Consider the following 21,468-nt stretch of genomic DNA (forward strand, 5'->3'; position numbering starts at 1 on the left):
TTGTTGACATATTTTAGTATTTGTAGTAACTTTGTTCAATTTATGTATAGGCGACAAAACTTTTGTCTTGCGAAAATTTGACCTGTCTTGTTTAAATAATAAATCTTTTTTTAGTGAAACTAATTTATTTCAGTGCATTGAACATCATTTGGGAGGGTTTTAGCTTTTCATATGAGCTATTTCTTACACCAATAGATTAATTAAAAGTCAGGTTAATAGTAGGTGTTTCTACAAAATAGATAAGCAACAAGACTTTTGTCAGGGACTGTGATAGATATTTCCAACCTGACAGAGTGAGCTACCCAATTTTTAACCACATGTATAGGGGGGTTAGGCCATTCTGATTGATATATCCCACCTGGCAGAATGCGTTAGCCTACTCCTAGCCATATTTATAGCGTACCGGTAAGTAGCCCAATCTGATTTATATTTCCCATTTGCCAGAATGAGCTACCCTACTTTTGTTTGTTTTTTAGATTTTTGGGGGGCATTTTTAGGTATTTACTTTCACAGGAGAGATGAAGACATGAAAGGGGAGAGGGGGAACGACATGCAGCAAAGAGCCACAGGTCGGAGTCAAACCCACGGCCGCTGCGTCGAGGAGCAAACCCCTACACATGTGCACCCGCTCTACCAACCAAGCCATCCTGGCCAAGAGCTAAGCCACTTTTAACTACATTTATAGAGGTAGTTCATTCTGATGGTTACTTCTCACCTGACAGAATGAGCTAAACAACTTTTAAACACATTTATAGAAGATGTAGGCCATTCTGATAGATAATTCTAACTTGACATAATGAGCTACCCTACTTTTAACCACATTTATAGCGGACATAGGCCATTCTGATAGATACATCCAACCTGACATTATGAGTCACCTTACTTTTAAACACATTTATAGAGGTAGGGCATTATAATAGATATTTCCCACCTATCGGAATTAACTACCCTACTTTTAACCACATTTATAGAGCAGGTAGGCCATTTTGATAGTTACTTCCCACCTAACAGAATGAGCTAACCTAATTTTAACCAAATGTATAGAGATGGTAGGCCATTTTAATAGTTACTTCCCACCTAAGAAAGAAACGGAGAAACGGAGTTGCCCATGGATAAACATTACTGTGTTTTGTTGTCATTTATGGCCATGCTGCATTCTTTCCTCTCCATTGATCTATTACACAGCCAGTTCAGAAAGCTCTATTCTCAAAAAAGTTAAAAAAATAAATAATAAAGTTTGCTGACAATGCAGAGGGCAGACGCTTCACAGCACAGCGGTCTAGCAGCTGAGCAGAGAGGGCAACTCGGCAGTCTGCTAACTTGTTGCTCTATCTACCAATATGAGCTGCTCTGTTTTAGGCTACAAAACGTGCATGCAGGCTGAAATTCAACAATCCTGTTGTGTCAGGATTAAGCTATAAGCAGAAGGAAACTCTGCTAGCTGCTAGGCTAAAGTTGATTGGTAAAACACTGCAGCGGTAAAGTTATTATGTCCACCTCAGCTGAGAACGGAAATATGTCTCTGCCTTCCCTACCATGTATTATATTAAACATTACCTGTAGAAATCCTTGATAATCGGACAAGAAAAAGAAACCCCCATATGGCCTATTTAATGGACTGTCCAAGCGAGCAATTAAGTGTTTCTTCTCCATAGTGTCTGGATTATAGGATAGAAGACAGTCGATTAGAATAACTAAACAATGATTATTGTATGTATTATATTTCATATCACACAACATATGAACTTTCACCAGCCAAAGAATTAAACAAAATAAATTATTAAGAAATGTGATAATGCTGGTAGTGATTTCACCACCATGATAATTTCAGTGGCAACCATGTCAAAGTTGAAATAGCTGATCATGTGTAGGCGGCTTAAAGGTACACATTGTACAGAATTGCAGGACAAACACTATGTTGCACACAGACAGGGCTAGGTGTGAGTTTATTTTAGAGGCTTGACTACAGTGTGTAAAGAAGCTGAAAAATATTTTTACACAGTTTTGTGTAATGATGTAATAACCCTTGAGACCCACCCTAAAACACATTGTACTATAATTGTACTAAGGATGGAGTGCTGTTAGTGGTTAGACAGCAACCTACCACACAGGTATATTGTCGTCTAAAAGTCTAAGAGAACACCTATAGAAATGGAATATATTGCTTGGGTGCATATGTGTGCATAGCGGTGTACATTCCCTAGTAAAGCAGGAGGCTGCTGTGTGTATGCTGTGCCCTGTCAGTTTCTCTAAGTGAGGCTGCCAATAATGAGGCGTGACCTGATTGGGAAACACAATACAGGCCTCCGATCAATCTTAGAGAGAGGGGCAGAGGGACTGGGGCTGTTGCACACCTCAAACTCTGTCATTTGCTTTACCCAAGGAACCCAGTGAAGGTCACACAGAGTAGCCTCATTCCAGCCCTGTCAATCAGCATTAGCCTCATGATTGTGATTACGCCATTAACAGGGACTGACTCATACATCGTTGACCTCAACTTTGGATTCTGATATTTCTGATATTATTTAGTGGATAGAGTTAAACAGACTATTTATAATGTCCTACTGTTATCCTTAAGTAACTTGTGTACATGTCTTTGTATGGTTTTAAGGGCATTACCATCTTATAATACTATACATATGTATTTTATATCGGCATCTTTCAAATTTGCTTCATAGAGCAGGAAAGTTAGTATTACTGTTTCAGTTAAGTTCTGTACAGTCACAGTGATATGCTGAAGCCATAGTGGCCCCATAGCCCCATATCTACTAATCCCAGGCTTTTCTCTATATGGCTGTGGGGACTGTGAACAGCAGATTCAGGCTGCTGTAGAGCTCCATCCATTTCCGCCCGCTGCTGTGTCAGGAGAAATTCCTGCCTGTGTGAGGACTTCTGTCATCCTGGCCTAATGTCTCTGCAGTAACCTTGCAGGCCAACATGCCTAGGTTGATGAACAGGGTCAAATGGTCACTAAAAAATTCTAAATGATCATCGCTTTGGATGTACAATGAGGATGACATTTTTAACATGTTGCGTTAATGAATTTTGCAGCACTTTATACCTTGTTTAGAATCAAACGAGGTTTGGCAAAACTGATATTGGTTTGCCTGCATAAATACAGGCTTAAATAAGAAAATAAAGCAATAATGTATTGTTAATAGTGCTGTCAAACGATTAAAACATTTAATAGCGATTAATTGCATTAATGTCAGTTAACTCATAATTAATCGCAATTAATCACACATTTTTATCTATTCTAAATGTCCCTCGATTTCTTTTTGTCTCATTTTTTCTCATTTTAATGCTCTTATCTTATTCCAACAATAACGTGTTTGTGCAAATGTTTTTTTTATTGAAAACAACATTGGCATGTAGGCTACTGTAGTGTTCAGTTTCACATGTAACATTCTCACTTGGAGCAAATAATCTCTCACACAATGTAGCACTGTCCATCAATAAAAGGGTGAAAAAAATACTTTGACGAAGGGGCAGAGAATTCGCATCAGCTGTGTGCTTGGCCATCAAGTGGTATTTCAGACTGGACGTGCTGCAATTCCAGTCAGAAACCTATTGGCATCCATTTTGGCGTCTCGCGCTCGCCATCCACTCAAAACGTAACAATCCTACTCTTTGGCCGGCTCGCAAGCCCAAACAAGTGTGTGCGGCGTGCTTGTTGTTTTGATTCCGGTCTAGCTAGATCCTGTGTGGTATTTTAGAATTTCTAACGTTACTAGTTGTTGCAACAGCAGTAAAAAAATAGGGAAAAAAAACTACAAAGTTTGCTAGGCCAAAAAGAACGTTAAAATTGACACCGTTAAAATGGGTTTGCGCCGTTCATAACACTTTTAACTGACAGCCCTAATTGTTTGTATAATCTAATACTGTATCTACTATTACGAATAGCATAAGTTTTAAGTAAGTAATTGTGGACTTTAAAAAAGAAGACTAAGTTGAAATATATGTTTACTTGCTGTAATATTAGTCAGATTAAATTATCACTAACTACTACTTCAGATCAAATCATGCTGCAGCGCAGCCTTAGTTGGTAGTCACCAAGGTGGACTTGTTCCCTGTCCCCTCTGGCATTCAAATTACAGAAAACCAACATATCCAGGTGGGAGATGCTGTGGTAACCACTCGCTGTCTGAAAGAACTTTAATTGGGAGAGCGTGATAATGAATAATAATCAACACAGACGTGGCATTTTGACTGGGAAGCAAAATGTTGCTGAATAAGAGCATGTGAGCTTTAATTTTACCTTAATGCACGATGATCTCTTTGGAGTTATTTATTATCCAAATTGAGCAGGAGAGGTGCGACTTCACCTCCTGGGTATTACCGAGGTGTTCTTAAGCAAGGCACAGAATCCCCAACATCTCTAGGCACCTGTCCACGGGCGGACATCTCTTCAGTTATTGCGTGTATAGGTCCTGTGTATTTTAGGCTAGTGTGAATCATGTGTATAACAACAGAATTCAATTTTTTTTTTAAACTCCCTCAGGGATTAATACATTTGCATGTCTTTATTCTTCCAGTTTTTGTCTGGATTATGTACTATTCATTTTTAAGCACAGTTATTAGTTTGGTGATTGCATTAATTAAAAACCAAACATTTCTAATGATGCTTTGTCTCCCTTTTTCCCCTAAATGTGCTGTAAGAACAGGGTAACCCCAGGATTGTCAAAGTTAAATTTGAGACTTTTTAATACCACCTAGGATAAAATTGAATGCCAACTTCACAGCCATATAATAGAACATCTTTATGGATTTTGCACATGATGCATGTGGGTCCTCCACCTCTGCCGTTTCATTAGCATTCAAAATAGCATAACGGACTCGCACGCCAAGCGGTTTGTCGTGCTGACATCAGCACCATTGCCCTCAGCTTTGTCTGCCAATTTGTCCACATCTCTGGCCAGACTTTAAACTTGCCCATTCTGAGCCGACGAGCTAATTTTAGCTTTAGTCAGTTCATTTAAGCCTGTTGCTCTATTGGTGTATAGTTCTTGCAAATTTAAAGTAAGTTAGCCAGTAATTGTGTTGTTTGTGTTCTTCACCTGTTAGCTAGGTTGCACCTGGGTACTGAGGCAATATAATGGCGATTGTTGAACACCCTTGCTCACGTTTGTATTTGCATTAAGTTAATGTAATTATTAGTGGTTTTATTGTCATTATTTTCTAGCATATATATAGGATTCTTATGCATTGTGTATGGTAGCCTTTACAATTTGATTCATTTCTTTGCAGAACTACACACAAACACACAGCCATACCAAAGCTACCCACGCCCATGTTTGTACTGTTGCTCGATTGTAATAAAGTATCAAAAGAGAGAAGTTGTCTCCTCCGTGTCTTAACAGACACACCTGGGGTGAAGTTGGAAACCAAAATCAGCTTTGAATACAGTCCTAATTTGGTCCTCACTAACAAGTTTCAAAGAATTTCACTGGAGTTACCGTTATTATAGTTTGCGTCATTAATACCGAATTCAATCTAATTGGATGGGAATATATGTTGCACTTGACGCACCACTACAAGATGACTCAACAGATTCGGCGGCATTTATTTGCTGCAAATCATTGTGGATTGATGGCGGTAACATTAGCACATAGTAGTATGGACAGCAACATGTTTGAAAATGAAGAAAACGGAGATCCCAGCGATTCGGCAGACAAGCAGCAAGATATTCCCAATCATCCTCGGCCTTATCTGAGAGAGATGTTTGAGATGGTAGGCATCAAGAATGACTCCTGGCAAATGTGCTGCGTCACTCTAAAAGCATGGAGAACTTCTAAATTAATATCTGTTAAGTAATTCATATTTTATACTTTATTTTATAATTGAACAAACACACACATAAATGTAGATTACAAAAGAGAAACTGGATCTGTGAATTCTCACAGAATCACAACTGAATTCATGTGTTGCTACTCAATCAGAATCTTATTAACCTGGAGGAAAGGCTACCTCTACTTCTATACCTTAAGTAAATTTCCAAGCCTGTACTTTGTTACTTTTACTTGAGTAAAGTAGTAAAATCAGTACTTCTACTTTCACCAGTATTTTTTAACACAAGTATCTGTACTTCTACTTGAGTGCAGGAAGTGACTAATTTTGCCACCTCTAGATATAATATAATTCAGGTTAAATCTTATCATACATCTGTAGGTGTAGTATATATTGAAGCTGTCCCCAAGTGTTGTAATGCCTGTGTAATCAGGTTTACCTACGCTGCGCAATAACAGGCCAAAATTATAATTTGATTTGCAGCAATTCCCGAGCGTCTGAGAGGTTTATTGATTTTTCTCCGCCAGTCGGCATGATTCGGCATGCAGGGTCATTAACATCCTTATCAGCATTCACAAGGTGCTTTGCATTGACTATTTATGGTTAAAAATAGGCGTGTACAGGGTGGAATAAGAGACTGATTCACGTACGCACACTTGAAAGTAATCTGTGATTTATAGAGAACATTGCTTATAGACGTGCGCATGGTTTAATAAATCTAATTTTTTTTTTTACGTATTTGGCTTTTGGGCGTACGTATACTTTTAGTAAGGATCCTACGCATAGTTTTATAAATGGAGACCCTAGGAGGGTCGGACTTATTTTGGATATATTTTTACGTATAGGACGAGAGCCAACGATTCAAATTAATATGCAAAACACTGCATCCGCAGGGCTATCGGCAACAGAGATATTGTTTTTGGTTTTAAGCATCTTCAACCACAATTTTGTACTAAAAATAAGCAATTTAAGAATTTATGTATTTATTATTATTCAATACTTTGTTTCCCTACACAATTTAGAAGAGCATCTTAAATTGCATTAGGAATATGAAGCCCAAATATCCCCTGATAAAAGTTGTTAATACAATAGTAAAGTCATGCACACATGTGGCAACTTGATTCAAATTTCACAAATCAATTGAGCTGAAGTGCTTAGAAAAGACAGACATGTAGTAATAATTTGTTAACCTAATTAAACTGTTTTATATTCATCCTATAAAATGAGAACATTAAAATGCAGACCTCCACTTTTTCATTAAAGGCATGTATTGTTCAATATATTAGTAAAATGCTACATAAATGTTACATTAAAGAATACATAGTATGTAAAATGTTTTCTTGGTTGCCCACTTGAGCTTCACTGGATTTCTCAGTGCGTTTAAATAGCTTTGACCAAACACAGCTGCAGACAGACTCTATAAACTGCCCTCAGACAGAGATGCTATCTTGACCTGGACCTAGTCTATTACATTTGAGGTTAGATATAGATCAGGCTGGACATTCCCTTCATTTTCCCCCAAAGTATCTCCAAGGAGATCTACATTAAACCTGCCAAGAGACAATCTCCCAGTGCTTGGTTGATTTGATTTCCAATATGCATCATGCTGGCCTCTCCAAAAGAGGTGGTGGTAATGGCGGGGAAATTCATTCACATAGAAACCAAATGGTCCGTGTGCAAAAGTCTCTGCAATCCCAAAGCCAAGAGGCTGGAAATGTGCCAATTCAGAACCATTAACTTGCATATTTGTTTTCTATTATTGAAAACAGGAGTTTTAATTATTTAAGGCCCCCTTAATTAGTTTGTTAAAGCAGAAACCCCTTCAGGGTTGTTGTTTAGAGCAGCACAAGAACACCTTAGAGACTTCTGTGGCAAGAAAAAATAATTCAATTCAATTTTATTTATAGTATCAATTTATAACGAGTTATCTCAAGACACTTTACAGATAAAGTAGAACCAAACCACACTCCATAATTTACAAGGACCGCAAAATTCTAGTAATTCCCCCTAGAGCCAGCATTTAGTGCGACAAAAACTCGCTTTTAGGAAGAAACTTCGGACAAACCCAGACTCTCGGTAGGCGGAGTCTGACGGGCCGGTTGGGGGTGTGATGAACAGTGGCAATAACAGTCACAATAAAAAACAATGGAACGGTGACTAGAAATAGTAGTTATAGTAGTTCATGGCATAGCAGGGCACTGAAGGGTGACGGCAACATCTACATTATATTAGCTTACAATACAGTATACATTGGACAACAAATAAGACGGTTGATAATTCCATAACTTTAATTCATGAGAGATACTGTTTATCGTTAAAGGACTGGAAAGACAAAATAAAAATATATTATTAATATATACTGTGTATATCTGTTATAATTACCCTACCATTAGGTTACTTTCCCATGATGCAATGAGGAAGTTATTTAAAATGTGACCATTTCTATTCAAGCCTGATTTTGCTATTCTTATGCTGTTTGACAGGCCCTAAGGGCTAAAACCCTGTGTGTTTATAAGTAACGTACATACACCCCTTCAGGTCCTATTTCAATCTGTCCTAATCATTTCATATTGTAGGCTGTTTAGATATTATATTTAGATTTATCATAGAAAAGATAAAAACAGATTTAATGGAATTTCAATGGATTTTATGAAATTAGATGGAGCCAACTTTGGAACATAATGTAATTTTTGTTTTTGGATGGCTTGGCAGTCCATGTCTTAAACTTTAAAAAGTAAAGTACATTTTGAGTCAGAAAGGTATCGGCCAGCCGAAGCTGCTCCAGCGCTTACATGGCTGTTCACTGTGATGCTACAGTATTACCGCGTAGACCTCTACACACATCACAGTGGTAGGTGTGTGTGTGTGTGTGTGTGTGTGTGTGTGTGTGTGTGTGTGTGTGTGTGTGTGTGTGTGTGTGTGTGTGTGTGTGTGAGAGAGTGAGTGAGTGAGTGAGAAACTAAACAGTAAATGAGAGCAAAACGCAGTTAAGACAACACATGCCTTTGGTTTAATTAAGATTTTTTTACAGATTCTGTTATTCAACAGTCCTGCACGGAGCAAAATTCTTTTGAAACTCGAGATTTCACAAATGAAAACTTAATATCTCGCCAAACAAAGACAAGATCTCGCAAAAAGTGTTTGTCCCCAGTACATGTTTTTCTCCACTCCATGTCACCACTGGGGCACCATAGTATTGAAGAACTGAAAGAAAAAAATCCCTACAAACAGATTTCAGAATAGCTGAATATTCAGGTTGAGCCCTATTTTGAACTTTGTGAAATATGTCCTAGCAATACAGTGAAGAGTACAGTTACAGCTGCCATGCAGTTGCCTGACCAGTGTTTTACTGTTAGAGACATTTATATTGAAATTTTAAGAAAAACGAATAAGTACATATACAGCGTGATATATATCATAACCGTAAATGCTAAAATTATACATATACATCATAGGCCATACTGCCAGGGCCACCCTTAAGGCCGCCCTAATCACTAACGGCCCAATGTGCGGCGTTGGCAGCAGTCTTACAGACAGACAGATAGAGATCAGCAGTGATTTAAGCCTGTGGTTTGTCCTTCCTAAAGCTGTGAAGGACAGCCTTGGGTTTGAGAAGAAACTGACATTGATTCCTTGGCCTGGTTATGTGATGGCTGAGTCACCCACCTCTGATTGTTTACATTGACCAATGCACCTTTTATTTTTAGAAACATGGCTATCCTGATGTGCATGTGCACACACACAAACACAGGTTTTCTCAGAAAGTTTATGTCTGGGAAGCTGAGAGGTGACTAAATCCTGCAGTGAAAATCATCTAATTCGCTAACATGTCACACATTCTTGCCTTTACCAAATAGGTTTATTGATTTTTCTCTTTTTAGATGTCTTTGCTCTGTCCATTGGGAACAAACACTGTATTAATTCTGGCTACAGGGTAATCAATATAAACGGCTTGCAAGGCACTGTTTGATGAAACTAGCATAATCAGCTACTTTACTTTGAACTCAGATAATATGACATCCTTCCCCCAGGTTATTTACCCAGTGACATTTTTTGTAGCATTTACTTAACTAGCATGGGTTAGCCCTGTTGAGAAAAACACAATAAATACATATTGTTATTTGTATAGTAGTTGATTTATGTTATCTCCTAACAGAATTATGCATTAGACTTCTATTGAATGCCCGTGGCCTATTTAGAGATTGTTTTTTACTACACAACTGAGAAAGTAACACACAAGAGAGAGGGAAATGGGTTGCAGTCAGTGACATACACATAAAAGCAGCAAAGCTGTGCGTGTCATAGATTCTGTTTTATTCTCTACAATTTTTTTCTACACCTTATCTTCCACAATCCCATCCCTCTTTCTTGGTCTTTTGAAAAAGTTACGGAATCTGCAGTTCCAGCCACGTTTCAAGTTTGGATCCTGCTGCCTGAGGGGGCCAGGAAATGCAGAGCTATGCCCTGGACATGGTGCATCAGAGCCCCAACCTCTGATGTTGAGATCAGGGCGTGTCTCAGGGGAGATGGGAGATTGATGCTCTAATGTCAGATTTCTCATTCTTCTGATATGTTCTATTATCTTGGTGTGTCCTACAAGAGAGTGGCTGGAGTAAACAGTCCGTGTAGTTGGGGATGGACTACAGACAGGGATCAGAGTTAAATGGCAGCAGGTTGTGGAAGATGCTATATAGAGGCAAAGGATGCATAGAGATGATGGGATTACAGTCCTGATTCATCTGCTGGTGGCAGCAAACAATGTCTGCTGGGGACAGAGAAATATATTCTGCCTCTGTGTTGAGCCATACAGGAGAAACGAACTGGCCAAAATATTCAAAAATAAAGTTAAAAAGTGGGTACTGGGCAAATATGGGGAAGCATTTTGCACAAGTTTTCTGCTGGGGTGAGTATATTAAGTATTATGATGAAGTACAATCAGGAAAGTGAATGGTAAAAGGCAAAGGGTACTGTCAATTTTTTATACTGTAGCATGAATCACTGGGAAACAAACGTACCTCAGGGTACCAGGAAGGGCAAAGCATCCTAATTTAACACATGTGAGATTAAGTGGGTTGCACCACTTAATCTGACTGTTATATTTTTGACAAATATTTTGTTCTATAAATAGAAAAATAATGAAAGGTGCTGTACGTAGGATTGTGAAGATCCAGGATTTTGCCAAATAATTTGAACATTGACAACTTCTCAGTCCCTCCCCCCCCTTTCTGCTAAAGCCCAAACAGTCTCCTAAGCCCCTTCTCCTACAAGGGAGAATGAGCAGTGATTGACACGTCGTTAGACACATTTGAGACGCTGGAAACATTACATGTTTTGTCAATTAAAACATGACTTAAGTTATCCAGATGGCTAAAGATTAATTTGTTTGTTGATTGACTGATCAATTAATTGGCAAATACCATATGTGGTTATTAAATGTAAGGCCACACTTTTGTGTGGCCTGTGACATGGTATTTACGGTTTGGTGTAAACTACGATTAATGGTTAGCATAAAACCCCATGTTTGTATTTAAGTCTGAAACACTCCCACTGGTATTTTGAATATATATTATATTTAAGGAAAGCAAGTATTTTGTGTGAATGTGTAAGAATAGTTATATTGGTGGTAGGTACTATTGTCCAAAGAATGAAGACAACTTTAAGTTATGCATAGTTTATGATAATATTCATTTATGAACTTGTGCATTATGAACCTTGCAAATTGAAGTACCTGCTATGGGTACTGAGTACTAGCTACTGTGTCTATCAGGCAACATGTTACCTGCGGGGTTAGAACTAACATCCATGAAACATTTTTATTTAATTTTAAGCAAAAATTAAATATGGTTTGGTTCTGACCCGGTTCGCAGCCGAGTGTGAAGCGGCGGATAGGATCAGCCCTCTAATCTGAGGCCATGGTTCTCAGCAGGAAACCGATGGAGTGCTCTCTCCGGGTAGGGATGGAGTCCTTACCTCAAGTGAAGGAGTTTAAGTACCTTGGGGTCTTGTTCGCGAGTGAGGGGACCATGAGCTGAGATTGGTCGGAGAATCGGAGCAGCTGGTGCGGTATTATATTCTGTTTATCGCACCGTTTGTACGAAAGAGGCTGAGCCAGAAGGCAAAGCTCTCGATCTACCGGGCAATTTCGTTCCTACCCTCACCTAGGTCTGAAGGCTGGGTCATGACCGAAGAACGAGATCAAGGGTACAAGCGAAATGGGTTTCCTCAGGAGGGTGGTCTGGCGTCTCCCTTAGAGATAGGGTGAGAAGCTCAGTCATCCGAGAGGAGCTCGGAGTAGAGCCGCTGCTCCTTCGCGTCAAAAGGAGCCAGTTGAGGTGGTTCGGGCATCTGGTAAGGAGCCTCCTGGGCGCCTCCCTAGGGAGTGTGTCCGCACGTCCAACTGGGAGGAGACCTCGGGAAGACCCAGGACTAGGTGTAGAGATTATATCTCAACCTGGCCTGGAACGCCTCGGGATCCCCCAGTCGAGCTAGTTGATGTGGCTCGGGAAAGGGAAGTTTGGGGTCCCCTACTGGAGCTGCTGCCCCCGCGACCCGTACGCTAGGATAAGATGATGGATGGATGACACCGGCCGTAATCAGGGCAAAGCGGCAGCGCTGGCTCGTGCACTGCATCGATTATCTTCGCGTCTACCTGGCGTAAGCTGTCCTGTCAGAAATAAGCGCCCAAAAAAATCTTTAAAAAAAGAAAAGAAACAGTATTCTTACTGCATCATCATTTAACACGTAGGTTTGAAGTCTAATGATCGACACAAAGTTGACTTTGATTCTGCTGCTGTGGTCATTTCATTTCATTTATTACTGTCTAACAGTAATAATTAACTAGAGTATAAAGAGCACTGATATAATAATATAATGTTTCCCTCTACTTTATGTGAAGCTAAAATCCAACAAATGAACAAAAAGAGGCAGTTGTTTTGTAAGGTGGCGCATGCTTCGACAGGGTTCACTTAAAGTCAGAGTGGCTTTTTTTTAACCAAGGTGAGTCCCTTTCTGAACTTGCCAGTATAACCTAAGCTTTTCCTTTAATTGTTCAGTATCTCGAAATGATGGGCAAACAACTAAAGATTAATCAGTAAAACGGAGTGAAGCACTAAGTCCGAGGAAATGAGTGGCGGCTCAAGTTGGCACGAATCACAGAATGTTCACTGGCTACTGCACTTGTTTGGTGAACTTTGCTTTCACACTTTTTTTTCAATGGACAGTCCTTACAGGGAGGCCAGAGGCAGAGAAGGAAAGCATAACTGTTAGGGCTTGTGTAGTTTTAGACGCATTTTGGCTGCAAGAGTTCACAAAATGACATCAACATTTCACAATAAAAGTCTGTTGCTCATGGTTGACATACAATCTTTGAAAAATATGTCAAATGCACAAAGGCAAGAAGATGAGGAGAATAAAGTCTGGAGGATAGAGAGAGGTGTGTAGTGGCAGAGATCAAACAGCTGTGGTGCAAGATGTACACAACATAGCATCAAAAATACCATCCAGGGTTCATAGCTACATCAAAACAATTGCAGACACATTTTCTCATAAAAGGTCATACATCTATAATGTGAGGTTATATCAGAACTTGAACAGTAGCCCTTTGAATAAGAATGCCAAACAATGGGAATGTCAGCAGAGTGGTGAAGAGAAACTCTGCACATTCGACAACACTATCACCTTGAAGTGTTAAGTGAATGGAAGTGTGGACACATTTTGCTTTTGGAACTTTGACCAACAAACACATTTCCAGTAGAATCAGCAGTTGTTGTTTATTTACTTTCTGTTTAAACCCAAGCAGAAGGGATAGCAGAAAAGTGTTACCTTCAGCCCCGGGGGGAGGTCGTCGGGGTCAAAGGTGGTCAGAGGTGAAGGTCCACGACGTGAGCCATAGGACAGGACAAGGGGTGGGACACACATTGGTGGAGGTCACAGAAAAGCACAAAGACATGGCGGAAGGTAGAGGGAGGAGAAGAAAGAGGCACAACCAGAAAAAATGAGATGTGGAAGGTGAGAAAGAAGGGGGCAGCAACAGGGGAGAATGTTGCAAAGAGAGGATTTGGTAAGAAATGGGAGGGCATGGCACCAAGAGAAGGTAAAAAGCAGAGGAGGAAATTGTGAGGGAAAGCGGCAGTTTCGAGGGGTTGGGGAAAGAGGCTGAGTCAATTCCTCTTCAAAAATAAAATAAAAAACAGAACCAAAATAAAAGGAATGAACCCATACCTTGGTCGTTTAACGTCAGGTGCGCCAGACCTTGAAAGGGAAAAAACAGAAAAAAAGAACAGAAAGAGGAAGAAAAGAAGGTCATAAAAGGCACGGGAAGAAAAAAAGCATTGTCACAACGTTGGACTGCAGTTTGTGACAGACATCCTGGGGCAGACTTGGATGTCAGAGTTCAAATCAAAAGGTAAAAAAACAAGAAAGAAAGAGAGAGAGAGAACGAGAGAAAGAGAGAGAGAGAGAGAGAGAGAGAGAGAGAGAGAAAGAGAGAGAAAATAGTAACAGAAAACAAGCAAACACTTCTTGAGTGAGGTGTGGGGGGTTTAGAAAAAAAAAGCATTTTCATTTGGTGCAACCCCCGAAGGCTATTGCTCTCACAAATGCTTTTTTTTTCCTCTGGAGTACTTATGGAACACACAAAACTGTTTGGCAGAAAAAGGCTTGACTGGATTCCTCATTGCCTACTGTACACAAGTCATAAAAAAGAATCAGAGCTATGCAAGGTCTCACACAGAGAGGGTCAGAGATCAACATGGAAAAACGCTAAAGCGTAAAACTGTTTGTGTTGTCTGTAAAAAACAACAACAACAACAACAACAACAACAACAACCCAAAGCCAAAGATTATTCCAACACATATGTGAGCATCCTAACACCTGCCCAACATATTTATTTAGCTCACTGTAGGGTAAGGCTAAGGTGCACACATCTTGCCAAAACTGCAGATCAATAGATTTAAAAGAAAGATTCCACAATGAGCTCCAGCTCTTGTCAGTGGACAATAGGTAACATTAAGCAACTTCTGAATCAGGCCACAGTACCAAGCAAACATATTACAGTCTATGACAATCCATACACACAAAATCATTCACAATATTATGACATTTTGGGACATCTTTGGAAAAAATAGTAAGGTCTTGTTTCTCAAAAGGAACTGTCATCACTAAGATACCTCCAGATTCCAGCTAAACAACGGTAGGACACATAAGAGGTCTGCACGCCGTGCCCTACAGTGACGTATTTTTCTGTAAATGTGCACACACTTGGTCCCTCTTACAAATACAACTGTAGCCAATCCAGTCGCAGCATAATCTTCCCCACAGAAATAGCAACACTTTGAAAACTGCCATTATAAGAAGCAAGAGGCCAAACAATTCCCACATATCAAAAGGTCATACCTTAAACTAATTGGAGTAAAAATGTTAAAAACACAACAAGAACTCCATACAGTGCCTTTTTGGGGAAGGCACAGGGGATCATCATGGGGAAAATACCTGACAGGAGGGAAAATAATAGCTAGATATCTGCTTGAACACCATAACATGCACGCATCATGCACTGTGAAGATACACTAGCATGCCTTGAGGATAGAATTCTTGGAAGGGAACCTTAAACCAGAGAAAAAGAACTAGAACAAAAATGAAAGTCTTAACTATGGCCTCAAGCAAGGTTTATTCCCAAATAACCCGAATGGCTAAAGCAAATTGGATTTATCCCCAGGCAACACAGAATATCAACAGCATTATGTCTGTTGGACAAGAAGTCCCGAAAGGTCAAATCGTTTCCAGCCAACCTCTCTTTTCTTTGATCAATACCGTTTCAAACATAAGACTCTTGACACTACCAGCAAACAGCTCAATCAAATAAAACCTTATCATCCAGGAAGTGCAGTGGTGCAGCCTTGGAGTGCTTTCCTTCCATTTGGAATATACAGAATAATCTACCTAAAAGAAAAAGGTAAAACGAGATTTACATCTCTGATGGCTGGACTTTAAGAATATTCAGCACAAGAATTAGCTATAAAACATATTAGGCATATCTAGAATTGTGTCCTTGATGCTTGAAATTCATATTCTGGTACTGTATTGATGTACATACTGTAGCATGACCTTTTCCAAAGAAATGTAGGTATTTTGCACCTACGGTTTCATGCAGCTGATTTCAGAAGTCTTGCAGCTACAAACAGAAAAGACAGCCTTTAAAGCCGCACTAATCAACACCAAAACTTCAACTTCTGAGCACAGCACACGTATCAGGGATTTTCTCTGTTCGGTCTGTGAAACGAGACACCATGGACAGGCTAACTGAGGTACTGGACAGCTAAAGTTAGCTAAACCAGTTGCTGCAAGAAAAAAACCATAGTTCCTAATGTCTCAGAGAACAAATTGAAAAAACTGTGGGCTAGCGACAGCGGTAATGCACAAAACGTGTCTACGCCGCCACCAGCGAGCAGGTAAATCAGAATGCAACAACAAGAGAAGCTCAAATGACTCTTGACTACAAGCTGTTGCTATTGTCTTCTTTCTTAACAACAGCTGTGATTCAGGGGCAGAGGAAATGTACAGGCAGAGTGTTTTATTTATCTGGCTGCAGTCCGTTTCCTGCAGGCCCTTTGCAGGGAGTCCAATCATTCTCACTCTGCCTCCCTCTGTTCTTGTTCCTTTGCTCATAATCCATTAAGGAGATAAGGCGAGGGCTCCTGCAATGCAACAGAACGGTGCTGTCGCTGCATACCAAATCATTCAAATAACAAAACCCCCAACCCCCCATCCCGGCCTCTTCCAGTACAGGCAACATCATGATTTTATGGCAGAGAAAGACAAGAAAAGGTTAAGAAGAGAAGGTAAGAAAAGACGCAAAGAGGATATGACGGAGCAAAGGCAGCAAGTTATCAAATGGCTTCTTTTACAGCCAGTGCTAACCAGAAATGTACAGACAGGTGTGCAACCAAAAATCAATCACAAGAAGAAATTAATTCCAAGGTATTGTATCAGGAAATTGGAAAGTCGTGATGCAAAACTTTTATTTCCCCAACACAGACACAGACACACAGACACAGACACACAGACACAGGACACACAGACACACACACAGACACAGCACAGACACACAGACACAAGACACACAGACAACAGACACACACACAGACACACACACAGACACACACCAGACACACACCACAGACACACACACGACACACACACAGACACACAGACACACACACACAGACACACACACAGCACACACAGAACAGACACACCACACACAACACACACACAGACACACACACACCCCACACACACACACACACACACACACCACACACACACACACACACACACACACACACACACACACACACACACACACACACACACTTTGTTGTCTTGGCAGAAGCACAGGATGCCAGACTCCTACCATGCCAAATTCCGGCTCAGGACGTGACGGTTTTCACTAGCAAGCGGTTTGAGAGAGAGAACAGGCAGCATGTCTCGAAATTACTGATCACTGTAACTCATCACAATAAAACACAACAGACATAAGGAAAAGCTTCATTTCTGCTAACTTCCAGTCTGCATCAACATTGAGCCACACATCAAATTACCACAGCCACAAGCAGCATCGCTTGCCACACATGCTGAAAACGTGACACAATCCAAGCACAAACTATAAACCTCCCTGTCTCCTTGACATCTGAGTATTTGATTACATCCTTCAGTTTGCGGTGAGTACAGATGGGAGTGCCTAACGGAACCGGCACCGATTGGTTGGTTATGATTGAGTGGCAGATGGAGCAGAGTCATAATTCTGCCATTAGGAGGATACATGCTTACGTCTGATCTAGCCAACTCCTCTTCCCCTCTGTTTTCAGCCCATTTATCCAACTTTTCTTTGCTCCCCGTCTCCACATCCAGCCCTTCATCAGCAAGCTGCAGCTGCTCTCTTATTCCTCATCTGCCACTTTCTTCTGCTCTGCTTACAGGTCTGAACACAGGCCACTATAGTTTTGCAAACAACTGATTTCATTCAAACGACTGTTGGCGGCTCAAACACCAGTGTTCTGCCTGATAATACATGAAGACAAAGACAGGAAATGTCAACCATGTTTATTTCTGTATATCAGTCAATAGATACACCAGACGTATACGTGTTTATGACTAAATGAATATACCCACTACCTACAAATGATGGCATGGCTAATACTGTGGTTTCTGGCATGTCTTTGTTTTAAAACCAGCATTTAAAAAAAAGGTACAGCGTGTACTGAGCTTATAAGACTCCTTCACATCATCCTACACTCGCACTGAAAGATGTGGTGGGTCTTAAGACAGCAGCACAACACACAATTGGAGGGGACAGAGCAAAATGGGAGACATCGTCTTTATCCCTTTTTACCCCTTCCACATTTCCTCTCACTTTCCCTCGTTCATCAGATGGACACAGACTCAGTCAGAAGGAAGAATGTGTTTGCTTCCCAAGCCCCCGGTGGTGTTGGGATGGCATGTTAAATAGCATCATCCTCCAACCCACTTCACGTGTCTCCTGAAGGCACAGGCCATACTGACACAAAACCCTCTTCTTTACAGTGAGGGAAAAAAGTAGTTGATCCCCTGCTGATTTTGTACTTTTACCCACTGACAAAGAAACGATCAGTCTATAATTTTAATGGTAGATTTATTTGAACAGTGAGACACAGAATAACAACAAGAAAATAAGTGTTTGACTCCCTCTCAATCAGAAAGATTTCTGGCTCCCAGGTGTCTTTTATACAGGTAAAAAGCTGAGATTAGGAGCACACTCTTAAAGGTAGTGCTCCTAATCTCATATTTTTACCTGTATAAAAGACACCTGTCCACAGAAGCAATCATTCAATCATATTCCAAACTCTCCACCATGGCCAAGACCAAAGAGCTCTCCAAGGATGTCAGGGACAAGACAATAGACCTGCACAAATCTGGAATGGGCTACAAGACCATTGCCAAGCAACTTCGTGAGAAGGTGACAACAGTTGGTGTGATTATTCGCAAATGGAAGAAACAAAAAAGAACTGTCAATCTCCCTTGGCCTGGGGCTCCATGCAAGATCTCACCTCATGGAGTTGCAATTATCATGAGCACATTGAGGAATCAGCCCAGAACTACACGGGAGGATCTTGTCAATGATCTCAAGGCAGCAGGGACCACAGCCAACAAGAAAACAATTGGTAACACACTACGCTGTGAAGGTTTGAAATCCTTCAGCGCCCGCAAGGTCCCCCCGCGCAAGAAAGCACATATACTGTACATGGCCGTCTGACGTTTGCCAATGAACATCTAAATGATTCAGAGGACAACTGGGTGAAAGTGTTGAGGTCAGATGAGACCAAAACGGAGCTCTTTGGCATCGACTCAACTCGCTGTTTGGAGGTGAAGGAATGCTGCCAATGACACCAACAACACCATCCCACAGTCAAACATGGAGATGGAAACATACTTTGGGGGTGTTTTTCTGCTAAGGGGACAGGACAACTTCACTGCATCAAAAAGAACAATGGACGGGGCCATGTATCGTCAAATCTTGGGTGACAACCTCCTTCCCTCAGCCAGGGCATTGAAAATGGGTCTTGGATGGGTATTCCAGCATGACAATGACCCAAAACACACGGCCAAGGCAACAAAGGAGTGGCTCAAGAAGAAGCACATTAAGGTCCTGGAGTGGTCTAGCCAGTCTCCAGACCTTAATCCCATAGAGAGTCAGTGGAGGGAGCTGAAGGTTCGAGTTGACAAACGTCAGCCTCGAAACCTTAATGACTTGGAGAAGATCTGCAAAGAAGAGTGGGACAAAATCCCTCCTGAGATGTGTGCAAACCTGGTGGCCAACTATAAGAAACGTCTGACCTCTGTGATTGCCAACAAGGGTTTTGCCACCAAGTACTAAGTCATGTTTTGCAGAGGGGTCAAATACATATTTCCCTCATTAAAAGGCAATCAATTCATAGCATTTTTGACATGCGTTCTGGATTTTTTTTTTGTTATTTTGTCTCTAACTGTTCAAATAAATCTAGCATTAAATTTATAGACTGATCATTTCTTTGTCAGTGGGCAAATGTACAAAATCAGCAGGGGATCAAATAGATCCCAAAATGGTAGTCTGTTAAAAAAAAACGAGGAGCGAGGATTACCGACCGACTGTCGAAGTGTATAAAAGTCATGAAGTATAAAATAAAAACAATAAATGTTTTTTATGAGCAGCTTATTGCTGGGTGCACCCTTGGCACAAGATATAAAATCCCACAATATCCAAAACATTTGACACATCCACAAATCACTGGCTTTTACTAGGCCTGGGAACAGTGAAGTTTCACTGCGTAATCATTGCTGTATGTCTTCCATTGCCAAAAAATGCAGGCATGGCCCTCGAGGAGAAACAAACCAGGGCAATTTGTGAAAACATCTGCTTAAAAGATGTGGGGGAAAATGGTTCTGATTGAATGTGAATTATATCCATCTGAGTAGGCTGATCCATAATGCATAAAGTCTTTGCACAGCTTAAGTAATATAGAAACTGTGGCAGAATTTAAAGTGCTTTAATAATTCATGGTAGATATGTACTCAATAAGAGCGACAAAGGAAGAGATATTGGGAGATAAGGGGCTAAGAAGACCTCTACAATCTAGCTGAGAGTTGATGATGTTAAAGACTTCCATGTCCTACAGTGCTTTAAATTATTAAGTTTGCTCCATTTCAAAAAGAAAAAAGCATGTTCTATACTTTAAAGGTGCAATATGTAATACTGACAGCTAGTGTTACTGCAGTACAAAGTCAAAATACTGAAGAGTCGACTCCCCCGCCCCTTCCTCCCCAGACTCAAAGTTCACGATGGTTGGCAGGCTGAGAACGCAGCATCCACAACAATGTTGCTAGACGCTTGTCACACATATATTACTACACAGCACAGCGGAGTAGCTCACGTTAGATGCTGGCTATATGTCATAAAAGCCTGTGCTCACGAGGAGCTGTGTTCCCAATTAACACACATTTCCTCGGCTTAGAATTACTTTAGGAACCGATAAAAATTCCACAACCTCAACATCCTTTCCCACCTGACTGAAATACACACTTTATTGACTTACAATTACGTCAACAATTGCTAATCACACTGCTAACTCACGGTCCTGTCTTCCACATTTTCAGCCCTGCTTAAAATAACTCAGTTGCCGGCTACGGGCCGTTGAACACGCTGCACGTTGTAAACAGCCGTGGCCCACTTGCCTGGTCCTCCAGTAACATTAGCAGTTAGAAGTGTTAGCATTGCGGCGTTAGCCAGGACCCGTCGGGATTGTTTTTGCGAGTATGTAAACAATTCAGGTACTATAGATATATAATTCAATGTGAATACACAAATGCTCAAATGACATAACCTGCCCGTCCCTAGTAGCTGTGATAAATTAACCTGAAGCTAATGCTTACCTGTTCAGGAGGAAATTAACCAACTAGGCATCCTTTTGGGCTCTAAGCTATCTCAATCTTTCAAATACATCTATAATATTTCCCCGGGTTTGTTGAGTCTCTGGTCACGCAACTGTTAGAAACATGCCGTTTTTTGTTTTTTTTTAGGTTGGGTAGAATCTATCTCCGTGATACCGTTTGTTTGTTTGCTGCTTTCATGACTGTACTAACATTACAGCTGTAGCGCGCAGGCTTTA

General features: G+C 40.6%; 1 protein-coding gene across 6 annotated transcripts in view; it reads right to left on the reverse strand.

Annotated features, from left to right (window-relative positions):
• nrxn2b (neurexin 2b) overlaps positions 1-21,468 on the reverse strand; it is a 743,906-nt gene that overhangs the window by 530,422 nt on the left and 192,016 nt on the right. For 5 of the 6 annotated variants that reach the window (XM_032544413.1, XM_032544414.1, XM_032544410.1 and 2 more), the window contains exon 4: positions 14,008-14,037. The exons of the other annotated variant lie outside the window; for it this stretch is intronic. In XM_032544413.1, coding sequence (XP_032400304.1) covers positions 14,008-14,037 — 30 coding nt within the window. The remainder of the gene's footprint in view (positions 1-14,007; positions 14,038-21,468) is intronic. 6 annotated transcript variants of the gene reach the window in all.

This window comes from Etheostoma spectabile, chromosome 19, assembly GCF_008692095.1.
Source record: "Etheostoma spectabile isolate EspeVRDwgs_2016 chromosome 19, UIUC_Espe_1.0, whole genome shotgun sequence".
Lineage (NCBI taxonomy): Eukaryota > Metazoa > Chordata > Actinopteri > Perciformes > Percidae > Etheostoma > Etheostoma spectabile.